We start from the raw sequence: 27,112 nt of genomic DNA, 5'->3' as shown, positions 1-27,112 counted from the left end.
GCCAGTGGTTTCTCTCACTTACGTAAAGAAATATTATTGGTTGAGGAAGTGGGGTCAGGGTGGGCTGGGGGCACATAGATTTATAATGTAGGCATGCAAAGAGACAAAGCATTTTGTAGCACGTGGGTATTGAAAACTATCAGTCAGAACGGGAGAATCTACTGAGTAACTAAACATTCATGTTTCTTGATCTTGGTAGCTTTAAGATGAGTGGACTTCAACTCCCAGAACTCCCCAGCCAGCATGCTAGCTAGGGGAACTCTGGGAATTGAAGTCCACACATCTTCAAGTTGTTGAGGTTGAGAAATACTGGTTTACACAATCATCTGAAGCTTTAATGACAACCCCATTCAAACATGGGATGCTTCAAGAGGGAGAGGGAGGGATTGTGGAGGGAGGGAGGGAGGGAGGGAGAGAGAGAGAAAGAGAGAGAGACAGAGACAGAGAATGAATGAATGAATGAATGAATGAATGAATGAATGAATGAATGAATGAATGAGAAAATTATTTAGAACTACATAACCCACCTGGAAGGAGCCGAGTCCCAGTTCAAAAACCAAGCGTTCCCTTTTGCTGACGTTCTCTGGGTAAAAGGCAAACACTGTGTAGTGAATCCCAAAGAGTGGGATGAGTAACAAGGTGGACCGGGCCAACCGCCTGTGGAGATAAACCGAACAACGAAAGTTACATGTTCTCATTGAGTCCAGGAGTGCTTCTACTTTCCTATACCACCAAGTGCTGGAAAGAATGAACTCGGATTTCCCATTTGATCCCAAGCGCCCTATAATTACTGTGGGGTCCTTGGCGTTTTCTTGCAGATGTCTCATGCCCCAACTAGGTAATGTCATCAGTGCTAAAAACTAGAACCCTGTACTATTCCAGCAATGATGCGGTTCCCTAGTTGGGTCATGAGGCGTCTGCAAGAAAAAACCCCAAGCTCAGAGAGCACTAAGGACCCCACAGTTCAACCCTGAGCTACAAGTATCCTATTCTTATCGGTACCCCATCATACATTTTTGGATCCATTGCTAATCTTTGCCTTGGACTAACTTTCATTTCATTTATTTTGTTTTTATTTTAACTTATTCAATTCATACTCTGCCCATCTCACAATTCAATCGTGCCCAAAAGTTCTGTTGCTAAGTGAGACATTTGTTAAGTGGGTTTTGTCCCATTTTTTACCACTTTCCTTCTCACAGTTGTTCAGTGAATCCCCGCAGTTGTTAAATTAGTCACACGGTTGTTAAGCGAATCTGGCTTCCTGACTGATTTTGCTTGTCATAAGGTCGCAAAAGAGGATCACGTGACCCAAGGACACTGCAACCGTCATAAGTATGAAGCAGTTGCCATCTTGTTAACAGGGTGGTGGGGATTCTGCAACGGTCTTAAGTTTGAAAAACAGTCCTAATCACTTTTTTCACTGCTGTCATAACTCTGAAGAGTCACTAAATGAACAGTAGCCTATATAGCCCTCATCTTACGACCATTCTTGAGCCCAGAATTACAGTCATGCCAGTCACTAAGCATGGCACCACTAGGCAATTTTACCGTCTTTTTTGCAGCTCTTAAGTAAAACTAGGTGTTGTTAAATGAACACAGTGGTCTTTAAGCATATCCATTGCCCTCAATGGGTCTTTTTGTTGCTAAAAACCGGTTCTTGGCAAAAAAAACCCAACAATAATTATAAATTGTGGTCAGGTGTCCATGGGCACTGTAAGTGGTCAGAAATGCAGGCTTTGTGTCCAAAATGCGATCATGTGATCATAAGGGGAGGTGGCCATTAGAATTTTGAATCCATATTGGAAGGAATCCAGGGAGGTCTGTCATAACTGTGAACGGTTGCTAATTGAACAGTCTGAGATTACCTGTATGTCCGCCCATTCAGGAAAAATAGAAATCAGACTTCACTTATTTTATGAGGAAAAATTAGCATGGCTGTGTGGGAAAGTGGGAATCTATCACTAAAACATCACACCCAAAGATCCCTGTTGTGACCACTGGTATTGGCACAGTGACTTCAGGACACTGCAAGTGTGGGTTGGGGAAAGAGGAAGACACAACTGAACAAAAAGAGCTGTCATCTCAAAGGAGGATCTAGCGTCGCAACGACACAACGTGAGATCTTGGAGCTCCAGGATCGCAGTCGATACGTTTGCCGCTGGATGGTCCTTTTGGACCTAAACTATCCCAAAGAGACAGTGACAGGGAAGAGTACGTCCTGCTGATCTCAGGGACATCGCAAAGTCCCTGAAAGGTCCAGGAGAACCTCTTCTTGCTGGCGATAGAAGCGCAGCCACTGAAGCTGCTGAAGTTGGTACAGCTCCAGAACGGGAGGAAAGCGGAAAGAGAAAGTGTGCCGTTTGGTGAGGAAATTTTATTATTAGCAAGAGACTACCCCCCCAAAAAATCAAAGCTAAATTAAATTTGAAAACAGAAGAAAGTAAGCAGTGAAATTAAGGTAAGTTAGACAGTGTGTTATCCTTGTTTTTTTAAAATCTGTTTCCTGGGTGGAACTTTTGCAAATATTTCCTATTTTTTAAACTGAGTGGATTAGTTTTTCTTCTACTACTTTTTGTTTCTTAATAAAAAATTAAGAATTTTTTCCTTTATTTTTACAATGCTGGACTGGATGATTTTTTTTCTCCATTTAAGAAGTTTTTTTTCTTTTCTCTGTAAGTTTGGATTATAGAGAAGATATTAAAAGGAATATTAAGAGGTCTGTAACAATAGAAGAAAAGGAACTTGGAGACTGGAAGCTGGAAATATTGTTTTTTCCCCCTTCTCTTTGATCATTTGTTTTCCACTTCAAGGTCTCTCAGCTTGTTTACTGTGAGTGATAGTGGGAAGAGCATGGGTTATTTATACAGGTGCTCTTCGGGAGCTCTTTCAATAGCTGGAGTGGAGAGAGGAGAGACCTTGACTCTGAAAGATTATAAATGAACTTGCTTCAAATCTAACAAAAAGCTTCGAATGTTATAGTGGCAGTTTTTACAAATTGGAAAATGGCGCAACAAGAAAAAGAAACCTTAACATTGCAAATGATTGCATTTGGAATTCAAAAGATCTTAGCAGTAACTTAGCAGTAACAGAAAAAATTGAGAAAAGATTGGAGAATAGCAATAGCAATAGCAATAGCAGTAGACTTATATACCGCTTCATAGGCCTTTCAGGCCTCTCTAAGCGGTTTACAGAGAGTCAGCATATTGCCCCCAACAATCTGGGTCCTCATTTTACCCACCTCGGAAGGATGGAAGGCTGAGTCAACCCTGAGCCGGTGAGATTTGAACCGCTGACCTGCTGATCTAGCAGTAGCCTGCAGTGCTGCATTTAACCACTGTGCCACCTTGGCTCTAGAATATAGAACACAGCGCAGGAAAATTTGATGGAAAAATTGAGGATGTTTATCGAATGGAAAAAGTGGAGGACAGAGTTCTAAAAATCGAAGGGAAAAATAATCAAAGAAACAAGAAAACTGTTGATATTGATAGTGAACTGAGCCTGGCTGGAAATGAAAAGAATGTATTATGGAAAGGGGAGATAGATTGACTGGAACTCTATCCCAGACTTCAAAGTTCAGAAGAAGAAAGAGAGAAAAATTGATGGAAGTAAGGAGAGAAACTTTATCAGAAGCAAAGATAAGCTGATTGAAGAAGCAAATGGAGAGTTTCGAGTTTACATAAGAAATGAAATGAACAATAACTTGCGAAGAGAAGTCTATATAAGACTTACCATGAAATTAATCAGAATGCTAATGCTACAAATGGCAAGAGACATAAGACTGCACTATTACTGGAAAGACACAGGTTGATGTAATGAAAGCTCATAATAAAAATTAAGTAAAATTTAGTTAAATTTAGAGTATTATGTATAAAATGAAATGATAATGGTTATAATTAAATCAATGATTGATAATGATAATAATGCATATATATGGGTTCTACCACAAAACCGCGGACGGCAAAATCGCGGTCGACGAAAGTGCGTATGTGACGTCATCACAGCGCGACGGAAAAGATCGAAAAATGTAAAAATAAAGCGAAAACCTTACCCTAACCCCCCCAAACCTAACCCTAAACCTAACCCTAAACCTAACCCTTAACCTAACGAAAAACCTAACGCTAACCCTTAACCTAACGCTAAACGTAACGCTAACGCTCTAAACCCAAGCCTAACCCTTAACCTAACCCTTACCTTTATGTGAATCGGCTTGCTGTAATTTAATTTTTATTTCAATTTTTCGTTCTTTTTCGTCGCGCTGTGATGACGTCACATACGCGCTTTCGTCGACCGCGCTTTTGTGGAACGCGGTTTTGACGGGTCACGTATATATGTATTGATTTGTTAAGAGGAAATTCTATATAAATTGCAAATGGAGACTACGAAAGGAAGTTTAGAAATTAAACAAAATCATTTTTTTTATTTAGAGCATGTTATAAAGATGCAATTTTATTGTAGGATGTTGGGAGGAATTAATGGAATGCCATTGTGTGGTTCTGCTTTAAATTGGAATATTTCATATAAAAGGATGTAAAAACAATTACAGTCAAATGAAGGCTGAGGTATGATGAAAGCAATGTATATAAATACTGCATACTTGATTTAAAAATATGTGATTTGATATGAATTATAGGTGATGACTGTGGAAGGGACACACAGAAGTTTTTGTAACCAACCGTCACACTTTCTACAATTTGTAATGGAAGATAGTTTTGTGTTTCTGTTTGTGTTCTTTTTTAAAAAAACTTCTTCTTCAAAAAAAGAGCTGTCATCTCTACTACAGGGAGTCCTCGACTTACGACCACAATTGCATCGAAAATTTCCATGGCTAAGCTGTTAAGTGAATTTTGCTCCGTTTTATTAGCTTTCTTGCCACATTCGTTAAGGGAATCAATGCAGTTGTTAAGTGAGTAACCTGGTTGCTAAGTGAATACAGCTTCCCTGTTGACTTTGTTTGTCGCAAAAGGGGATTACATGACCCCTGGGCACTGCCAAGTTTGATCATGTGACGGTGGGGAAGCTGCAACGGCCATAAGTGTGAAAAACAGTCCTTTTATTCAGTAACCGTTTTAACTCAGAACGAGTTGTAAATTGAGGACTATCTGTATTTTAATTCCATGGATTGACACATTTCAATGCAGGACGTTCAGCTCTTCGATAGCGACACGGCCAGCGACAAAAAAGCACACAAGACAGAGCAAGGCATCATGCGGTAGCACGCCATTGTTATGCCGGCCGGCGCTCACAAAAACCACACTCGACGTTTTAAGCGGCATGCGTCAAAAACACAGACATCGTTCACGGGATTCCGCACACTTACAGGGTGATGATGGATAGTTCAGCCATCCTGCAAGAATGCTGGTTAGTCCTCTCGGACTTACAGTAGCATTTCTGAACGCAGCTGCTGAGTGTGGGACGAGGTCAGCCCAAAAAAAAGAAAGAAAGAAAGAAAGGAAAAAAAACACAAAACAAAACAGAAAATAAACAAAAAAAATTGCTGTTTTTTCCTCTCCTCCTCCTCCTCCTCTCCAGATCAAGGACAAAAAGTCCATCCAACTTAAATATGGAATACTGAACCGTTACACCCTCCTCTAAAACCCGACTGATGAATGAACCAATAAAACTGACAAGCAGAATGGCCCGGAGGCGAAAGCCAATGCAGAAGGTGTGAGGGAAGCCAGATGTAATGTTGTGTGGCGCTACAACACAAGCACACAACGTCAAGCAGATGGAACAAACAATGATTGCAGGTGTTAAAGGTGTCCAGCTCTTAAGCAAAATCTGGGGGGGGGAGAGGGGGGAAATGCATAAATAGAAACAAAAGATGGGAGAGAATTTTGTTGAAGTTTCAGTGAAGAAAAAGCCACAAATGTAAGAGGTAGTCCTCGACTTACAACAATTCATTTAGTGACCGTTCAAAGTTGCCACAGCACCAAAAAAAGGAGCTTATGACCGTTTTTCACTGTTACAACCTTTGCAGCATCCCCATGATAATGTGATCAAAATTCAGACACTTGGCAAATGGTTCATACTTATGACCATTGCTGAATCCCAGGGTCACCTGATCCCCTTTTGCGACCTTCTGTCAAGCAAAGTCAATGGGGAAGTCAGATTCACTTTAGGAACAGGTTATCAACCTATCAACGTCAGTGATTCACTTAACAACGGTGGCAAGAAATGTTGTAAAATGGGATAAAACTCACGTAACAAATTCTCACTTAACAACATAAATGCTGGGGTTGGTTGTGGTCGTAAGTCGAGAACTACCTGTATTTATGATGGTTGCAGTTTCCTAGGGTCACGTGATCCTCCTCTTGCAACCTTCTGACAAGCAAAGTCAACATGAAAGCCAGATTCACTTAACAACCGTGCAGTGATTCATTTTACAAACTGTGGCAACTAAAGTTAAAAAAAAATGGAGCAAAATTTACTTAGCCAATGTTTGACTTAGCAACAGAAATGTTTGGCTCAATTGTGGTCGTAAGTCGAGGACTACCTTCATTGCTCAAACGAGGTCATGGACACAAATATAGGAATATTCCCAAATGTTCATGGAAACTCTGAATGCATGAGATTTAGGATCCAGCAACCCCGAATGACGTCAGCCAAACTGCAAGAACACCTAGATGAAGTGATTCTATTTTACAGCTAGTCCTCAACTTACGACCATTCTTTTAGCAGCCATTCGGAGTTACAACAGCCCTGATTTCAGACCATTTTTCACACTTACATGGTCCCAGGCTCAAAAACACAAACGCTTGTCAATTGGTTCATATTTACTGTATTTTGAAGTCCCCCCAACTATGCTGACTGGAGAATTCTGGGAGCTGAAGCCCACAAGTCTTAAATTTGCCAAATTTGGAGACCCCTGTTTTGGTGGATAGGATGATGGTACAAAGTAGGTACAAGATACCAAGAAAATGACATTTTCCATTTATTTCTTTTGCTTTGGCTGATTTCAGCGTTTTAGCCTTCTTTTGGAAAGGCTTTGGGCTTTTCTGAAAGTTAAACGAAGGCTGGGAAGGTTTTTGTTTGTTTGTTTGTTTGCCAAAGAAACCCCAAGGAATTCTATACTCCATATTCTGGAACTGTGCTACTGAAATTTGATAAAAACTACAAAATAGCTGAGGGATATTTATTACACCTCCCCGACTTAAATTTCCAGGTGTGGTGGAGATGCTGGACCAGAACTGGGGGATCAGTTTCAAATAAAAATAAACTTAACATTTAGCTATGACTCAGCAGTGAGCTGCAGCTGCCAAGAAAAGCCAATGCAGTCATAGGCTGTATCAAGAGAAGGATAAGAGCTTGAGAACCGATAGTACCGCTTTATACTGGAAAAGACCACACTTGGAATAGGGCATCCAGTTTTGGTCACTATGGTGTAAAAAAAGATGTTGAGACTCTGGAAAGAGTGCAGAGAAGAGAAACAAAGATGATCAAGTTGACTGGAGGCTAAAATATAGGAAGAACGATTGCAAGAACTGGGTGTGTCTAGTTTAAGGAAAAGAAAAACTAGGGGAGACGTGATAGCTGTGCTCCAATATCTCAGGGGTTGCCACAAAGAAGAGGCAAATCAAACTATTCTCCAAGGCACCTGAGTGTAGAACAAGAAGCAATGGGTGGAAACTAATCAAGGAGAGAAGCAACCTAGAACTAAGGAGAAATTTCCTGACAATGAGAACAATTAATCAGTGGAACAGAAATTGCCTCCAGAAGTTGTGAATGCTCCAGCAGTGGAAATTTTTAAGAAGATGTTGGATAACCATTTGTTTGAAGTAGTGTAGGGTTTCCTGCCTAGGCAGGGGGTTGGACTGGAAGACCTCCAAGGTCCCTTCTAACTCTGTTATTCTCTTATTATTCTCTTGTTTTTCTGTTTTGGGTGCTCTATGACTGCAGCTCTTCAAGAAGAGATTGAACAATCATTTGTCCAGAAGAGTATAGGGGGGTTAGACTAGAAGACCTCCAAGGTCCCTTACATTTCTTTTTAGTCTGTAATTCTGTATAAAACATCCTCCATGGAGACTGGTTTCTCTATCAACAGGCTTCTGCACTGCTCCAGATGTTACCTTTCTACCTATTTTCCTGCTATGGTTCATGCTTTCATTGCTGATGACGAACCATTAATCCTGACATTTAGAGGAAATAAGGCTCAGTGCTTGCAGCTCACCCTAATGGAACTCGTCCATCATAATCACACGGATAGAAAAAGCAAAGCCCAGCCATGATGATAAAATATTGTATTAGGAATTGAGTAAACTACATCCGCCCAACAGTAAAAAAAAAACAAAAAAACCCCCGTCAAACAAGCACAGGGAGTCCTCGACTTACAACAGTTCATTTAGTGACCGTTTGAAGTTACACCGGCGCTGAAAAAAGCGACTTAGGGCTGTTTTTCACACTTACGGCCATTACAGCACTCCCATGGTCAGGTGATCAAAATTCAGACGCTTGGGTATTGGCTTGTATTTATTACGGTTACAGTGTTCCAGGATCGCGTGATCCCCTTTTGTGACCTTCTGAGAAGTGGGGAAGCCAGATTCACTTAACAACCATGCAACTAATTTTAACAACTTCAGGGATTCACTTAACGAATGTGGCAAAAAACACTTAATAAAATTCACTTAGTAACAGAAATTTGGGGCTCAATTGTTAAGCCAAGGACCGTCTGTACCGAAATATCTGAAGTTACATGAAGTATCTGAAATGATACATTCTTATATTTTTATGCCATGGTAGCCATTAATTCAGCGTTCATAAAATCTCAAAACATCCTTTTTCAAAAGTGGACTGTTGATCTGAGCTGATAGTGTACCGCCTGGTCAGTTTCACTTCTGTTCTGTTATTCTGAATGGTTCAAAGAATGGAAGGTTCATTTCTAAACCGGTTCTTTGACTTTCTTTTAATTAATTCATTAGAATCAATTAACTGCAGTAGAAAAGCAATTGAGGAAATGGTTTAAATAATTTAGGATCAAGCGTTCAGCTGATTGGTATGGATTTTATTCCTAGAATCTCTGAAGGAAGCAGTCTCCTTTTCCCAGTCTTTACTGGGGGGGAAAAAAATCCCTCATCGTAAAATGAAATTTTAAATGGTTTATGTGTCTTCTGAATCTCATCGTTTTTGAGGAGGGGTGTGCCTTTAAGGAACCAAATGACTTGCAGCACAAATGGCCAGCCTCAAACGATCGCATTTTAGACACATTATATGAAAATCTTTTTCTCTGGAGAAGGCTCTGATCTTGGGAATGATTGAAGGGAATAAAACATCAGAAGAACACAGTTGGAAGGGACCTTGGAGGTCTTCTAGACCAACCCCTTGCTCAAGCAGGGGACCCTATAACAGTGATGGTGAACCTTTTTGGCACCGCCCAAACATGCATGCATGTGCCGCAGCGCCAGAAGCCCAAAGACCAGTTGGCCAGTGCATGCATGCCTGTTTTGGGGGCATTTTTTGGGGACATTTTCAGGCTGCTTATGGCCTGAAAAACTGCCTGAAAAGAACACGAAAAATGTCTTGGAAAATAGCCCCCAAAACGGCCTGTTTCCAGTGCACCAGTGCCCGCGAAGACGAGTTGTGCATGTGCATGCCGGAAGCCGGAAGAGCAGCTGGTGATGGTCTGAGTGCCCACCTCTGGCACGTGTGCCATAGGTTTGCCATCACGGCCTTATACTATCCTGGGCAAATGGTTTTCCCATCTCTTCTTAAGAGCACTCGCAACTTCTGAAGGTAAATTGTTCCACTGGTTAACTGTTCTCACTGATAGGAAATCTCTCCTTAGTTCTAGGTTGCTTCTCTCCTTGGTGTCCTGAAGGTATTTTTTCAAGAGACAACTGGACTTTCTTCGTTTCCCCTGGAAGATGTTTCCCTTCTCATTCAAGAAGCTGCTTCAGTTCTGTTCTCCCTAGACATCTCTCCTTGATAAACTTCCACCATTACTTCTTGTCCTGTACTCAGGTGCTTTGGAGAATAGAAAAGGAGGGTGTCTGTTGTGGCCCAGCAGTGGCCAGTGGAGCTGGCAGAAGATTCAGACAGTGGGGAGGTTGAAGGGGAACCTGGGCCAGTCCTGGAGTCTGGGGAAGGCTCTGATGAGGGCTCTGTATCAGAGGCAGAGAGGGAGCCAAGGCCATCTGGAAGCTATCAGCTGCCTTCAGAGTCAGACATCAGTGAGGCAGAAGAACAGCTGGAGCTTGTTCCCAGGGTGTGCATGCGCAGAGTGGCCAGACGAAGGGAACAGCTAAAGAACAGGGGCCGTCTTGGGAGTAAGGCCACAAGTGGACGATGAATGGCCCCTCCCAGAGGGAATAAAAGAGGAGCGAAAGGGGAGGGGAGTTTGCAGGAGACAATTAGTTTGTGACACTTTGAGACTCCTTGACAAATTTTGTAGATATTGGCCTGTCAGCTCTCCAAGCCAGATAAGGTCTGTGACTGTAAATCCTCCCTTGAAAGACTTTGCTGAATGTGAATGGGAGGAATTCACAGGAAATTAATAAAAAGGGGGTTTTGTCAGGACCAGGAGTCTGCTTCGTGATTTGGGGAAGCCTAGGTCAGAAGAACATCTGGCAGCAAAGTGAATGGAGGCACCATTACTTGAAGGACTAGGTTAGTGACAATCCATGAAGTCCATGATGTTTGGAAATTGAGGAAGGGAAGAGAAGAAGAGGATGACTAGCAATAAGGTGGATGGACACAGCAGTGACCTCTGCACCCTGAAGAACCAGGTCATGAAGAGATCCTCCTGGGCAACATCTACATATGGGGCTGCTAAGGGCCAATGTTGACTTGATGGCACATAAATCAATCCAATAAGGAACCAACTCTCAAAGCTATTCTGAAACAGAGTCATTGATGGGGACTTTCCATCTGCAGTTGTGGCCAGTAGGATGGGAGGAGGAGGAAGAGGAGGAGGAGGAAGAGGAAGAGGAAGGAGGAGGAGGAGGAGGAGGAGGAGGAGGAGGAGGAGGAGGAGGAGGAGGAGGAGGAGGAGGAGGAGGAGGAGGAGAAAGGGCATTCTGATATTTGATAAACCACTGGAAAGCTCCTTTCAGAAGCATCTAAAGATAGAGGAGCATCCTGCAGCTGCTTTGGGCTCTTACATGACTTTCCTAACTAGCAAACCCTGAGGATATCAAGTACAGGTAGTCCTTGACTTACAACCACCATTGAACCCAAATTTTCTGTAGCTACGGGAAGCAATTCTTGAGTTTTGCCCCTTTCTTGCCACAGTTAAGTAAATTACTGAGGTTGTGTAAGTTAGTAATACCATTGTTAAGTGAATCTCACTTCCTCCCTTGATTTTGCTTGTCAGAAGGTCACAAACGGGGAAATCACATGATCACAGGACACTGCAAACGTCATAAATACGTGTTGCCAGGAGTTTGGATGCTGACTGCGAGATCACAGGAATGCTTTAACAGTCGTATGTGTCAAAAATGGTCATATCGCTTTTTTTCAGTGCCATTGTAACCACGAACGGTCACTAAATGAATGGTTATAAGTTGAGGACTACACAACTCACTAAGGCCACTGTCAACCAAAGAAGGAAAGGAAAACTATGTCCATTTGGGGCCAGAAGTCTTAATTTTTCCTATTCCAGATGCTGCTCTTTCAATAAAAATTGCTTCTCTCTTCAAACTCTGTCGTTTGATATAAATTAAAAAGGGAAAATCTTCCTTCCCACAAGCAAGATGTGTAACCAACAATGTAAGGCATGATTGATGCTTGCAATTACTGTTGATTTTATTTATGGACTAAACAAAACTCTGGGTCCTTGGTGCTCTCTGAGCTTGTTTTCTTGCAGATGTTTCATGACCCAACTACATAATACCATCAGTTCTAGAAGGAAATGAGATTTGCTCTCTCCTCTCCCTTCCTAGTGCTGATGATGCTACCTAGTTGGGTCATGAAATGTCTGCAATAAAATAATCAAACTCGGAGAATACCAAGGACCATACATTCCTCCCTGTGTCTTCTCCACAAACCCCATTCCCTTCTAGCACAGATTTTATTATCCAGTTGGGTCATCAACAACTCCTCCTCCTCCTCCTCCTCCTCCTCCTCCTCCTCCTCCTCCTCCTCCTCCTCCTCCTCCTCCTCCTCCTCCTCCTCTTATTCTGACATTTCATGACCCAACTAGGTAACATCATCAGTAAATAGTATCACTAATGTTGTTACCTAATTAGGTAATGAAATGTCTGCAAGAACCCCCCCCCCCAGCTCAGAGAGTACCAAGGACCTCACAGTCCTCCTCTTCCTCCTCCTCTTCCTCCCCCCACATCCCCATTCCCTTCTAACACTGATGATGTTCCCTAGTTGGGTCATGTAATGTCTGCAAGGAAATTGTCAAACTTACACATCACTGAAAACTCGCCAGTTTAACCCCAAGCTGCAAATATTCTCTTCTAAAGAATACTTGAATCATTTATTTTTTTTCTATAGGTATCTCACAGGTCAAAATCATGATGTTTTGAACGTTTTTTGGTATACTTACAAGTAGATGCTGGATTCATTGCCCCCGATGTCTGGAGACTGGAGTTTCTGAACCAAGATAATGATGATGCCGACAAAAAGCAAAAAATTGATCTTGAAAGCAGGGGAAAAGAAAGAAGAAATGGATCAGTCAAAGATAAAGTAATCAGTATCTTCCAATTAAACAGCAAATTATTCTCTGTCCAGCAAACTCAATTTTGCTCCAATCCACACTTTGAAAGCTAATGAAAGAAAAGGTCAAAATATTTGCAACACCCTTAACGTGCGAAACAATTGTTGTTTTCTAAGGTATTCTACATACTGGTAGTCCTTGACTTACAACCATTTGTTTAGTGACCATTCAAAGTTACAGTGGCAGTGAAAAAAGAGCCTTACAAACAGTCCTCTCAGTTACGACTGTTGCAACATCCCCATGGTACAAGATCAAAATTTGGGTACCTGGCAATTGACTCATATTTATGACAGTTGCAGAATCCCAGGGTCACGTGATCCTCTTTTGCGACCTTCTGACAAGCAAAGTCAATGGGGAAGCCAGATTCACTTAACAACCATGTGACTAACTTAACTGCAACGATTTACTTAACAACTGTGACAACGAAGGTTATAAAATGGGGTAAAACTCATTTAACAACTTTCTCAGGAAGCAACAGAAATGTTGGGCCCAATTGTGGCTGTAAGTCGAGGACTACCTGCAATGTTCCCTCTAATTTTTTTTTCAGTGTGTGCAGAAAAGTATAGTGTCTGAGCAGCACATTTTCATGTCTTAGCACCTGATTTTTTTTTAGCCATAATTGCCATCAGAGCAGATGTTGGGGAGGGGGGTAAGGAGGAAAAGGCCCCCCTCCCTCTCCCTCAGATCCCCAGGAAGGAAGGAAGGAAGGAAGGAAGGAAGGAAGGGAAGGAGGGAAACGGAAGGAAATGGGAAAGAAGAAGAGGAAAGGATGAAGAAGGGAGGGAAAGGGAAGGGAAAAGAAAAAAGAAGGGAAAAGGAAATAAGGAAAGGAAAGGAAAAGAGAAAGGAAAGGAAAAGAGAAAGGAAAGGAAATGGAAAAGAAGGAAAGGAAAGGAAAAAGGAAAGGAAATGGGAAAGAAGAAAGGAAAGAATGAAGAAGGAAGGGAAAGGGAAGGGAAAAGTAAAAAGAAGGGAAAAGGAAATAAGAAAAGGGAAAGGGAAAGGAAAAGAGAAAGGAAAGGAAAAGGGAAAGAAAAGAAAAAAGGAAAGGAAATGGAAAAGGAAAGGAAAAAGGAAAGGAAATGGGAAAGAAAGGAAAGAATGAAGAAGGAAGGGAAAGGGAAGGGAAAAGAAAAAAGAAGGGAAAAGGAAATAAGAAAAGGGAAAGAAAAAGAGAAAGGAAAGGAAAAGAGAAAAGAAAGGAGAAAGGAAAGGAAAAGAGAAAGAAAAGGAAAAGGGAAAGAAAAGAAAAAAGGAAAGGAAATGGAAAAGAAGGAAAGGAAAAAGGAAAGGAAATGGGAAAGAAGAAAGGAAAGCATGAAGAAGGGAGGGAAAGGGAAGGGAAGGGAAAAGAAAAAAAGGAAGGGAAAAGGAAATAAGGAAAGGAAAGGAGAAAGGAAAGGAAAAGAGAAAGGAAAGGAAAAAGAAAAGAAAAGGAAGATAGAAGAAGGATAGAAAGGGAAAGGAAAGAGTGGAAAGGATTGGTACTGCTCAAAAATCAAGTCTTAGGATCCCGTGGATCCTTTTGGCTCAGACAGTCCAACTCCACGCTGGTTCCATCTCTCCACAAAGCGAAGGGATCACAGAAAGGCTGCCGAGCCCAGAATGGGGCTTCAGACGATGCAATGCCTGAGAAACACGGGATGTGCAGAGAAATGTAGGCTACAACCAGTGAATTGCGTTTTCCCAGGAAACGACAAAGCCCCAGAGGACCAATGGGAATTCTCTCTTCTGCAGTGTCATCGGTCTCCGGGCAGAGTCTTCCTTGACTTCACCCGCTGGAGGAGAGAGTTCGGTGCAGAGAGAGGAGGGAGGGAGGGGGAATATTTTAAGTCATATTTTAAGACATTAAAAAAACACTGCGCGGCAGTTGGAAACTGCTGCGCGGCGTTTTCCTGTGACGTGCGTGGCAGCGCAGCTGCACAGCTTAGAGGGAACATTGACTTTCTGTACTCCCTGTCAGCATATTCAGTTTTCTCCTGCCTAATAGTCAAGAATTAAAATGAAAATACTGTTTCAAAGACAGTTCCCACCATCTACAACTTTTTTGCAAATATCTCTACGTTTTGCAATAGGTTGGGGCTCTACGAATGGTAAACTACAGTCAGAAAAGTCATACTTAATTGGGTATACTTCTATACACAAATTAATCCTATTGTAGTTCTTCCAACCATTGGTGGTGTTTTTTTCCTGAGGTTAAAAGAGCCCATCTTGTCTCATGCCTGAGTCCAGTCTTATTTCCAGACACATCAAATTCAGGAAAAGCATTTTCTAACAGAATAACCAAATAACAAAGTTGGAAGGGTCCTTGGAGGTCTTCTAGTTCAACCCGTTCTCAAGCAGGAAATCATATCAGACAAATGGTTGTCCAATCTCTTCTTAAAAACTTCCAGTGTTGGAGCATTCACAACAATTCTGGAGGCAAGCTATTAATTGTTCTGTCAGGGAATTTCTCCTTACAAAAGAATTGCTTCTCTCCTTGACGAGTTTCCATCCATTGTTTCTTGTCCTGCCTTCGGGTGCTTTGCATAATAAGTTGACCCCCCTCTTCTCTGTGACAGCTCCTCAAAAATTGGAAGACTATCATGTCACCCCCCTGGTCCTTCTCTTCATTAAAATAATTAGATATCCCCAGCTCCCACAATCATTCATTGTATGTTTCAGCCTCCAGACCCCTAATCATCTTTGTTGCTCTTCTGTTGTGGCTTATCAGCCGCCAGCCACTCCAGCAGCCAAATCAGAGGGTGAGGAGGCAATGTGGGAGTCAGGGTCAGCATCAAGGCAACCTGAGAGCTCCGAGGGGGAAGAGGGAATTCAGCTGGCAGAGAGAGACAGAGGTAAAGCCTGGGACATCTGTCAGCCCTCAAATGGAGAGACAACAGCCCCCAGGTCTGGAGGTGGCTGATGAGGAAGAGGAACAGCTAGGACAAGTGCCTGGGGTGCAGATTCACAGAAGGCAGAGGAGAGGAGAGCAGTGGAAATCTATGGGCTGCTCCTTGGGATGGAAGAGCCGATGCTGCTAGCAGAGCCCCACCCTAGCTCTGGGGATAAAAGGCAGGGGGCAGAGATGAATAGGTGTGCAGAAGGCAGAGGGGAGAGGAGAGCAGCGGAAATCTATGGGCCGGTCCTTGGGATGGAAGAGCCAATGCTGCTAGCAGAGCCCCACCCTAGCTCTGGGGATAAAAGGCAGGGGGCAGAGATGAATAGGTGTGCAGAAGGCAGAGGGGAGAGGAGAGCAGCGGAAATCTATGGGCCGGTCCTTGGGATGGAAGAGCCAATGCTGCTGGCAGAGCCCCATACTAGCTCTGGGGATAAAAGGCAGGGGGCAGAGATGAATAGATGTGCAGAAGACAGAGGGGAGAGGAGAGCAGTGGAAATCTATGGGCCGATCCTTGGGATGGAAGAGCCAATGCTGCTAGCAGAGCCCCACCCTAGCTCTGGGGATAAAAGGCAGGGGGCAGAGATGAATAGGTGTGCAGAAGGCAGAGGGGAGAGGAGAGCAGTGGAAATCTATGGGCCGGTCCTTGGGATGGAAGAGCCAATGCTGCTGGCAGAGCCCCACCCTAGCTCTGGGGATAAAAGGCAGGGGGCGGAGATGAATAGATGTGGCAGACAACTGTCCATCTCCCTACCAGACAGACTTGTTAGCCTGCAGTGAGAGAGAAACTTTTTGTCGCTCCTAATAAAGGAATCATTGCTTCAACTACAAAGGGTTTTTCGTGTTTGGAGAGCTGGCTCAGAACATCTTCTCTATATACTTTCTAAAGTCTCAACATCTTTTTGGGATTGTGGTGACCAGAATTGGATGCAGTATTCCAAGTGTGGTCTTACCAGTGTGGTATAAAGTCACACCGTAGGTTTTAATCTTACTTAATTGTGGATTCATGCTGAGCTGAGTCCAATGGCTGGACCATCCTCACATCCTAATGCACTTACCATTATGGATGCCACAACTGGACCTTTGATTACCCACCATAAAGCAGTGTTGTCATTCATATCCCAACAGCTGATGGGGAAAGAAGAAGGAAAGTCAAGAGGACTCAAATTAAAATTGCCCACCCAAAACAAATACAGGTGGCCCTTAACTTACAGCCATTCATTTTCTGATTGTTCAAAGTTGCAATGGCCCTGGAAAAAGTGACTTATGAGCAGTCCTCGCATTTATGATGGTTGCAGCATCCCCATGATCACGTGATCAAAATTTGGTTGCTTGGCAACCAGCGTGTATTTGTGATTGTACGTTACCCATCAAAACCGCGCTTGACTAAACCACGCCCGATTAAACCACGTTGCTGACATCATCAACAGGGTGACAACAGCCAGAGCGGAGAAAGAAGGGCGCTTTAAATAGCGCTTTGAAAGCAAGCTGATTCAACTTAAGGTAAGCGTTAGGTTTAGGGTTAGCTTTAGGGTTAGCTTTAGGGTTAGATTAAGGATTAGGGTTAGCTTTAGGGTTAGGTTAAGGGTTAGGATTAGGTTTAAGGTTAGGTTAAGGATTAGGTTTAAGGTTAGGTTAAGGGTTAGGGTTAGGGTTAGGTTTAGGATTAGGTTTAGGGGGGGTTAGGGTTAGGTTTAGGGGTTAATTTTAGGTTTAGGGTTTACAGCGTGCTTCTGTCTCCGCGCTGTTGTCGCCCTGTTGATGATGTCAGCGACGCGGTTTAGTCGGGCGCCGTTTCGTGGGTGAACCGTGATTGTAGCATCCCAGGATCACGTGATCACCATTTGTGACCTCCCCAGCCCGCTTCCCACAAGCAAAGTCAACGGTGGAAGCCAGATTTGCTTAACGGGCATGTGATTCACTTAATAACCATGGCAAAAAAAGATCGTAAAATCAGGCATGACTTAATAACTGCCTTGCTTAGCCATGGAAATTCTGGTCTCAGTTGTAGCCATAAGATGAGGACTACCCGTACTACTTAAAGGAAGTCTAACTTTTATTCTTGGAAGGCTCACCTGGTTCTTGGATACAGTTTTAACTAAATTCGAATTCTTTTAATATTAATTAAAACTCGGTTAATTCAAAATATAGATTTTTATGGATTCCTTTCCCATTTACGTGTTTTATGTATCTGCTTCCTGGCTTCATAAATCACTTAGAAAAAGCAAAGTAATCATTCAGCAGCGGTATCCAGATTACACGTTACAGATAGTCCTCAATTTATGACTGGTCGCTTAGCGGCCATTCAAAGTTACATCCTCCCTAAAGCTACCTATGAGCTGGTTTCAAAGTTGCAACACCCAGCCACCATGGTCACATGATCACATTTTGGGTCGTTAGCAATCAGTACACATTTATGGCTATTTGCAATCACATGACCTCCATTTATGGCATTTCCCCCCAGAAACTGATGTTTTAATTTCAATTTCTAGGGAAAAAAACTGATTGGATACAATGGACTCACTTAATGATCATGTCATTCATGCTGCTTCACAATAGAGCTGAGGTGGCGCAGTGGTTAAATGCAGCACTGCAGGCTACTTCAGCTGACTGCAGTTCTGCAGTTCGGCTGTTCAAATCTCACCGGCTCAGGGTTGACTCAGCCTTCCATCCTTCCGAGGTGGGTGAAATGAGGACCCGGATTGTTGTCGGGGGCAATATGCTGACTCTGTAAACCGCTTAGAGAGGGCTGAAAGCCCTATGAAGCGGTATATAAGTCTAACTGCTATTGCTATTGCTATTCACGACTGATGACTGCCACAACTTACAACCATAATTCCAAACTTAATTATAGAGAAACTACCTGTTATCTATCTATCTATCTATCTATCTATCTATCTATCTATCTATCTATCTATCTATCTATCTATCTATCTATCTATCTATCTATCTATCTTTCTTTCTTTCTTTCTTTCTTTCTTTCTTTCTTTCTTTCTTTCTTTCTTTCTTACACACACACAAACACACACACCCCATGTTGACACCACAGTAGAGAGATTAATGAAGACATCACAATCATTTGATTAACCAAAATTGATAGGAGTCGTGCAATCTTGATGTCCCCAAAGCCTGAAGGACAGCGCGGAAAACTTTGCCAAGGGTCACCCACAACAATCCCAAGGAAGGGGTGTGCCATGCCACCTACCCAATGTCATCAAAGTGAAGCCGAAGGACTGCCCAGACTGTGACACAAATGGTTGGAGTTCCTGGAGGAGAGAAGAAGGAAGTTTGATGGAGCCTGGGACAATTGGAAATTTACCTCTCAAAAATGGAATGTAGGTTGGCGTTCACTGGCCTAATCACAATCATTGTTGTTATTATTATTTACACACAGTCGATCTGGTAGGTTTGACTGGATTTGCTTCTTTGGAGTAAGGGATCTTTCCCAAGGATCTACCATGGCTACAGATAATGTAATGGCTGGCACCATTAGGTAGTCCTCAATTTTTAATAACCGTCTTACTTAGCTATGGAAATTCTGGTCCCAATTGTGGCCATAAATTGAGGACTACCTGTATAGTAATGAATCGGCAATCCCCACTCGGTTCTAGCACTGATAATATAACCTAGTTGGGTCATGAAACGTTTGCTCAGAACACACCAAGGACTCCACAGTCCTCCTCCTCCTCCTCCTCCTCCTCCTCCTCCTCCTCCTCCTCCTCCTCCTCCTCCTCCTCCTCCTCCTCCTCCTCCTCCTCCTCTCTGCAAACCCTTCTCCCTTCTAGCCCTGATGCTGCTATCTAGTTGAGTTATGAAACATCTGCAAGAACACAACCAAGCTCAGAGACCACCAAGGACCCCATAGTCCTTCTCCTCCTCCTCTTCTACTCTGCAAACCCCTCTCCCTTCCAGAATCAATTTTGTTCCCTAGTTGGGTCAAGAAATATCTGTGAGAAAACCACCAAGCTCAGAGAGCACCAAGGACCCCCACAGTTCAACCTTGCGCTACACGTGTCCTCTTCTGCTAGAAGCACTTACCCCAGCCAATGATAGTGTACCAGTAGAAATATCTCCTCTCTGGAAAGAAGGTTTCCACAAGTAACGTAAAGAGGTACAGCCCCTCAATAAAAAGCCAGAAATAGTTGGACATCACACAGTAGTGGAAGAAGACCATCACTGCTTTGCACTCCACCTGTGGAGGACAATCACCGTATTAGCTTTTCCCTCAGATGAATGACTGCCATCTGTTAGACCAGGTTTCTCCAAACTTGGGAACGTTAAGACTTCCTCTTATTTATTGTATTTTATGACTATGGCTATCACCTGTTGCTTATATGTATACTAAGAGCTTCTGCACCAGAGGCAATTCCTTTGTGTGTGTCCAATCGGTCAATAAAGTATCTGTCCCTCCTTCCTTCCTTCCTTCCTTCCTTCCTTCCTTCCTTCCTTCCTTCCTTCCTTCCTTCCTATCCATCCATCCATCCATCCATCCATTTCTTCCTTTCATCTTTCTGTCTATCTGTATCCATCCATCCATCCATCTCACTATTCCATATCTATCTATCTATCTATCTATCTATCTATCTATCTATCTATCTATCTATCTATCTATCTACGGTTATCCATCCATCCATCCATCCATCCATCCATCCATCCATCCAATCTTTCTCTTCCATCTTTCTGTCTCTATCTGTCTGCCTATCTGTATCTATCCTTCCATACACCCACTCATTCATTTCTCTCTCTATTCTTTCTTTCTTTCTTTCTTTCTTTCTTTCTTTCTTTCTTTCTTTCTTTCTTTCTTTCTATATCTATCTATCTATCTATCTATCTATCTATCTATCTATCTATCTATCTATCTATCTATCTATCTATCTATCTATCTATCTATCTACGGTTATCCATCCATCCATCCATCCATCCATCCATCCATCCATCCAATCTTTCTCTTCCATCTTTCTGTCTCTATCTGTCTGCCTATCTGTATCTATCCTTCCATACACCCACTCATTCATTTCTCTCTCTATTCTTTCTTTCTTTCTTTCTTTCTTTCTTTCTTTCTTTCTTTCTTTCTTTCTTTCTTTCTATATCTATCTATCTATCTATCTATCTATCTATCTATCTATCTATCTATCTATCTATCTATCTACCTACGGTTATCTATCTATCTATCATCCATCCATCCATCCATCCATCCATCCATCCATCCATCCATCCATCCATCTATTTCTCTTCCATCTTTCTGTTTCTGTCTGTTTGCCTATCTGTATCTATCCCTCTATTCACCCAACCAACCAACCAACCATCCACCCATCCATCTCTCTCTCTCTATTCTATCTATCTATCTATCTATCTATCTATCTATCTATCTATCTATCTATCTATCTATCTATCTATCTATCTACCTACCTACCTACCCACCCATCCATCCATCCATCCATCCATCCGATCTTTCTCTTCCATCTTTCTGTTTCTGTCTGTTTGCCTATCTATATCTATCCCTCTATCCACCCAACCAACCCATCCACCCATCTCTCTCTCTATTCTATCTATCTATCTATCTATCTATCTATCTATCTATCTATCTATCTATCTATCTATCTATCTATCTATCTTTCCTTCCATCCATCCATCCATCCATCCATCCATCCATCCATCCATCCATCCACCCATCCATCATCTATCTATCTATCTATCTATCTATCTATCTATCTATCTATCTATCTATCTATCTATCTATCTTTCCATCCATCCATCCATCCACCCACCCACCCACCCATCCATTATCTATCTATCTATCTATCTATCTATCTATCTATCTATCTATCTATCTATCTATCTATCTATCTATCTCCATCCAATCTATTTATCCATCCTTCCATCCAATCTCTCTCCCTCCCTCTCCCTCCCTCCCTCCCTCCCTCCCTCCCCATCCATCCATCCATCCATCCATCCATCCATCCATCCATCCACCAGTTCATCCATCCATCTATCTATCTTAAATTTAGTAGCTGGAACAATAAAGCGTACAATAGGCCAGAACAGACAGTTGCAGTTGATTGATTGGAGAGTGCTGGCTCCTGCGTGAGGCAATCTACGCTATGATTGGCTGCTGCAGGTATGAAGGGGGCGTTTCCTTTCCCCCCGCCTTTTTGCTTCTGTGTGTTCTGTATGTTGCTAATTTTACCTCATGATGTCCCTATGTCAGTGTTTCTCAACCTTGTGGACTTTAAGTCCTGTGGACTTCAACTCCCAGAATCCCCCAGCCAGCACAGCTGGCTGGGGAATTCTGGGAGTTGAAGTCCACAAGACTTAAAGTCCACAAGGTTGAGAAACACTGCCCTATGTACTGTCCTTGACTCTCTTGTCTGTGATAAATATAAATGTTAAAGACATGCATTTATATTTTTTTTAAAAAACAAACAAGTTTATGTCAGTGTTTCTGATTTCGTTTGGACAGCTGCCACGCAATTCCTTGACACAAAACATAGTTCTGACAGGGGGCCCTCAGGTTTCCACAGAGAAGAGTCCAAAATAGTCAACATGGCCGCCGCAACCGTCTTTACTAGATCTTTCCACAGAGTTGGCAAAAAACCAGACATAAGATTCTCTGAAATACTAGCAAACTCGGCTTTATGGCATGATTTACCGTCGAGACAAAACAGTGGTTGCTGTCTTGCTCTGCATAAAGGACCCCATCTTTAATGAAAACGGAAATGGCACGCAGAATGAAGGAAACGAAAAGATTCATGTGAATAAAATTCCGGGTGCAGTGCAGTTTCCTAAGAGGAAAGAAAAAGAAAAAAGGATTTTAAGAAACGGGGAAGAAAGACCGTTTGACTTTTGCAAAGCATTCTCCGTACTGTCTTCCTATGTCTATGGGTGGACCACAGCTGATCCCAAAATTTCTGTCGCTAAGCAAGGCCCTGGTTGTGAACCTGGCCCCCATTTACGACCTTCCTTGCCACAGTTGTTAAGTGAATCAATGCAGTTGTTAAGTTAGTAGCATTTTTGTTAGGTGAATCTTGATTTTGCTTGTCAGAAGGTCGCAAAAGAGTGGGGGTCACATGACCCCAGGACATTGCAACTGTCATAACTTTGAGTCAATTGCCAAACATTTGAATTTTGGTCAGATACGGATGCTGCAGTGGTCGTAAGTGTGAAAAACGGCCATAAATCACCTTTTTTCAGTGCCATTGTAACTGTGCGTGGTCATGAAGGGTTGTAAGTTGAGGACTATCTGTACTTCATTGGCCTAAGTCCTGTCAGACCCTCTTTTAAACATAGATTTGTCCTTGATCATTTATTTATGACAATCATATATGTCAAACATGTGAACATATCAAACACACCATCTTCCTCCTGTTTTCCCTACAACAACGTGAAGTGTGTTGGAGTCAGAGAATGGCCCAGAATCAACCAGCTGGATTTCATGCCTAAGTGGGACTAGAACTCCCGGCTCCTGGTGATTGTCCCAAAGTCACCCATTCATTTTAATTCCTAAGGCAAGACTAGAATTCACCAGCTCCTGGTGATAGTGCCCCAAGTACCTCAGCTGGACTTCATACATAAGGTGGAACTAGAACTCACTGTCTCTTGGTGAATGGCCCAAAGTTACCCAGCTGGCTTTCCTGTCTAAAACAAAACTAGAACTCACGGTCTTCTGGTGATTGGCTGAAAGTTACCCAGCCGACTTTCATGTCTAAAGCAAAACTAGAACTCACTATTTCCTGGTGATTGACCCAAAGTCACACAGGTGTCTTTCATGGCTAAGGGAAAACTAGAACTCACCATCTCCTGATGATAGACCCCAATACCTCAGCTAGATTTCATATCTAAGGTGGAACTAGAATTCCCTGTCTTCTGATGATTGGCCCAAAGTCACCCAGCTGGCTTTCACTGCTAAGGCAGCACTAGAACTCACCATCTCCTGGTTTTTTTTAGCCTGGTGCCTTAACCACTGGACCAAACTAGAGAACCCAATCCAGTCAAAACAACTTTGTGACAAACTCACCTGAAACGGCACAAAATCACCATGGCGGTGGTGAGCGAAACGAGGGATGTGCTATAGCCAACTGTATACAAAGCCTTAACAGAGAGATAGTAGTAAGCCTGTGATTAAAACAACAAAGTTAGAGTTACTTTGGGGAAAGAGTAAAAGTTCAAATCACTTGGTTTCTGCTTTCTTTGCGCAAGAGTCCAAATTCACTCCTTTCACTAACAGGTAGTCCTCAACTTACGACCATTCATTCAGCAGCCCAGGACTATCCTGACCCCAGGAGCCGACCCATGTTCTTCACAAGACTGCAACGGGGAAAACCTGGACTGCATGGCTGCCTTGCTTAATGACAGCAATAACTCTAATTCTGGACTCAATATGTGGCCGTAGATCGAGGACTATCTGTAGGTCTGATCTACAATCCCAAACGGAGCAGCTTTTACAAACCACTCCATTACGATGAAAGATTCCAGTCAAAGGATATAGGTAGTTCTCGACGTACGACCGCAATTGAGGTCAACGTTGCTAAGCGAGACAGTTGTTAAGTGAGTTTTGCTCCGTCTTGCCACCTTTCTTGCCACAGTTAGGAAGTCCGTGCAGTGGTTAAGTTAGTCACAGGATTGGGAAGTGTGAATCCAGCCTCTCCATTGACTTTGCTTGTCAGAAGGTCACAAAAGAGTATCACGTGACACACACACACACACCCGGGACACTGTACATGAGCAACAGTTCATTTAGTGACCAACTGAAGATACAAAGTCACTGAAAAAAGCGACATATTTGTTTTTCACATTCAGGACTGTTGCGGCATCCCTATGGTCACGTGATTTAAATTCGCTTGCCAACACACCTCAGGTTGTTGCGGGAGTTGCTGCTTGTTCGCTTTGCATGCACTTTGCATGCGCATTGCATGCATGCACGGTTGCCTGCAAATTGTTCTGTGCATGCTCAGAACATGAGAAAAAAAAAAGCAGGGACCAGGGAATCAATTTGGGGGCATGGCCAGCCTGTCGTCCTTACCGGTTCAGCGACCCAGTCCCAATTTCCACTACCGGTTCGCCCGTAACCAGTGCAAACCGGTAGCAACCCACCTCTGCAACCGACCTGTATTTATGACGGTTGCAGTGTCCTGGGGTTATATGATCACCTTTTGTGTCCTTCTAACTAGCCGAAAAAAATCAGATTCACTTAACAACTGTGTGTCTAATTTGACAGCTGCGGTGATTCGCATAACAACTACAGCAGGAAAGGTTGTAAAATGTGGTCAAACTCACTTAGCAAATGTTTCGCTTAACAAAAGAACTTTTGGGCTCAGTTGTGATCGTAAATCAAGGACCACTTGTAGTTAGACATAAATTGATATTAATTTGGATTTCCAGCTTGGATCGTGTTTGGACAGAGGGAAATCAACTGAAGAATTTGCTGTGCTTTATGGGTGGCACTCATGCCTCCAAAACAGACCAGTCCTACCAATTCAGACCAGTTCAGCCGAACTGGTAGTGGTTTGGCGGCCTGTGTCGCTGAATCAGGCAGCGACCCGGGCTTGCCACGCCCCCGAACCCGGTTGGCGCCATCATTGGTGCCATCTTGTTTTTCAGTTCTGCGCATGCGCAGAACAATTTTAATTGCACTGTGCATGCATGCATGAAGTGCGCACACAAGTGCATCGGCAGTAGTGCTAGCTGAGCCCACCCATGAAACAAAAATATTTTCATTGCTAGCTCACCTGGCCATTCCATGGCGTGGTGTCATTGTCGTCAAATCCGCAGGCATCGTAATAATGTGGGAATGGTTCGGACCAGCCTTCCTGGGTACAGTTCCTACTGATCAACTTAAAATCTATGGCTCCATCTGTTGGTTTTTTTTTTGGGGGGGGGGGGTGGAGAATATTAAATAAAACACTTTTTAAAAAGTTAGTAAAGTAGACATTAAGCTTTTTACAACAGAGATCTCCAAGCTTGGCGACTTTAAGACTGGTGGACTTCAACTCCCAGAATTCCCTGGCTGGCTAGGGAATTCTGGGAGTTGAAGTCCACCAGTCTTAAAGATTTCAAGAAAAAAAAAGCCTTTTGTTCATTATGAAGTTTTTTATTTTTCCATTTTCATAACATCTATGCTATTACATAGCATTATTAAATGTTTACGTCAATTCATTTTACCATCAACTCCCAAAAACAATTATTGGCTCTTCTACTCTCCGTACACCATATTTGATGGATAAGGAGGTAGGGAGGGGGAGGAGAGAGGGAGAAGAAAGAGATGGATAAGGTGCAAATATGGTGTATGGAAAAAAGCTTTTTGTTGTTGTTGCTTTGATCGGCTCTCATGGCCTACATTGCAAGGTCGTTTGCAAAATCCCCTAGAGGGGTTTGACTTCAGTGGGATCGCTTGGTCAATGCAAGGAGGGCTGGGGGGGGGGGGAATATGATTCAAAGAACTCAGAATTGCAGGTCACGGGATCAAAATTTGGGCAACCGAAAGGTATTCTCAACATCCCAAGTGATATGATTGCTATTGCCGCTCACCAGTGGACTTTGGACAAGCAAATTCAGTAGGGGAAGCAGGATTTGCTTAGCGATCACTGCTAAAAGTCATAAAAGTGGATGCGACTCACTTAACAACCACATCACTTAGCAAAAGATGTTCTAGTCTGAATTGTAGCCATATGATAAGAAGGACTATGCAAAACATGCCAAGTAATAGTTTGAGAAGCAAATAGTTTGGTCTAGTTTGGTCTAATGATTAAAGTACCAGGCTAAAAACTAGGAGATGGTGAGTTCTAGTCCCGCTTTAGGCATGGAAACTGGCTGGGTGACTTTAGGCCATCCACCAAGAGATGGTGAGTTCTAGTCCTGCCTTAGGCATAAAATCCAGTTGGGTGACTTTGGGCCAATCACCAGGAGACAGTGAGTTCTAGTCTCACGTTATGCATGAAAGCCAGTTGGGTGACTTTGGGCCAATCACCAGGAGATGGTGAGTTCTAGTCTCACGTTACGCATGAAAGCCAGCTGGGTGACTTTGGGCCAATCACCAGGAGACGGCCTGCCACACCCCAGAACTAATCACCAACTAATCACCAACTAATCGCCAATCACCAGGAGACGGTGAGTTGTAGTCCTGCCTTAGGCATAAAATCCAGTTGGGTGACTTTGGGCCAATAACCAGGACATGGTGAGTTCTAATCCCACTTTAGGCAAGAAAGCCAGCTGCGTGATTTTGGGCCAATCACCAGGAGATGGTGAGTTCTAGTTCCACCTTAGGCATAAAATCCAGTTGGGTGACTTTGGGCCAATCACCAGGAGACGGTGAGTTCTAGTCCCACTTTCGGCAAGAAAGCCAGCTGGGTGACTTTGGGCCAATCACCAGGAGATGGTGAGTTCTAGTCCTGCCTTAGGCATAAAATCCAGTTGGGTGACTTTGGGCCAATCACCAGGAGACAGTGAGTTCTAGTCCCACTTTAGGCAAGAAAGCCAGCTGGGTGACTTTGGGCCAATCACCAGGAGATGGTGAGTTCTAGCCCCATCTTAGGCATGAAAGTGTTGGGTGACTTTGGACCACCAGAAGACAGTGAGTTTTA

The 27,112-nt window shown here is 43.0% G+C and overlaps 1 protein-coding gene across 1 annotated transcript in view; it reads right to left on the bottom strand.

The window, feature by feature from the left end:
- Positions 1–27,112, bottom strand: part of ADCYAP1R1 (ADCYAP receptor type I) — a 126,482-nt gene that overhangs the window by 4,793 nt on the left and 94,577 nt on the right. Inside the window, exons 7-15 of the mRNA XM_087712387.1 lie at positions 25,262–25,386; positions 23,551–23,648; positions 22,186–22,318; positions 19,575–19,728; positions 18,742–18,802; positions 16,595–16,664; positions 12,488–12,579; positions 5,318–5,401; positions 528–657 (exon numbers count right to left, since the gene is read on the bottom strand). Of these exons, the coding sequence (XP_087568513.1) occupies positions 528–657; positions 5,318–5,401; positions 12,488–12,579; positions 16,595–16,664; positions 18,742–18,802; positions 19,575–19,728; positions 22,186–22,318; positions 23,551–23,648; positions 25,262–25,386 (947 nt within the window). The remainder of the gene's footprint in view (positions 1–527; positions 658–5,317; positions 5,402–12,487; positions 12,580–16,594; positions 16,665–18,741; positions 18,803–19,574; positions 19,729–22,185; positions 22,319–23,550; positions 23,649–25,261; positions 25,387–27,112) is intronic.

The sequence above is a fragment of the Thamnophis sirtalis genome, unplaced genomic scaffold (genome assembly GCF_051295495.1).
Source record: "Thamnophis sirtalis isolate CommonGarterSnake01/CBP01778 unplaced genomic scaffold, rThaSir2_p1.2 scaffold_4, whole genome shotgun sequence".
In the NCBI taxonomy this organism is placed as follows: Eukaryota; Metazoa; Chordata; class Lepidosauria; order Squamata; family Natricidae; genus Thamnophis; species Thamnophis sirtalis.
The sequence above is the reverse complement of the archived record's forward strand: the minus strand, read 5'-3'. Positions and strand labels throughout refer to the sequence as shown.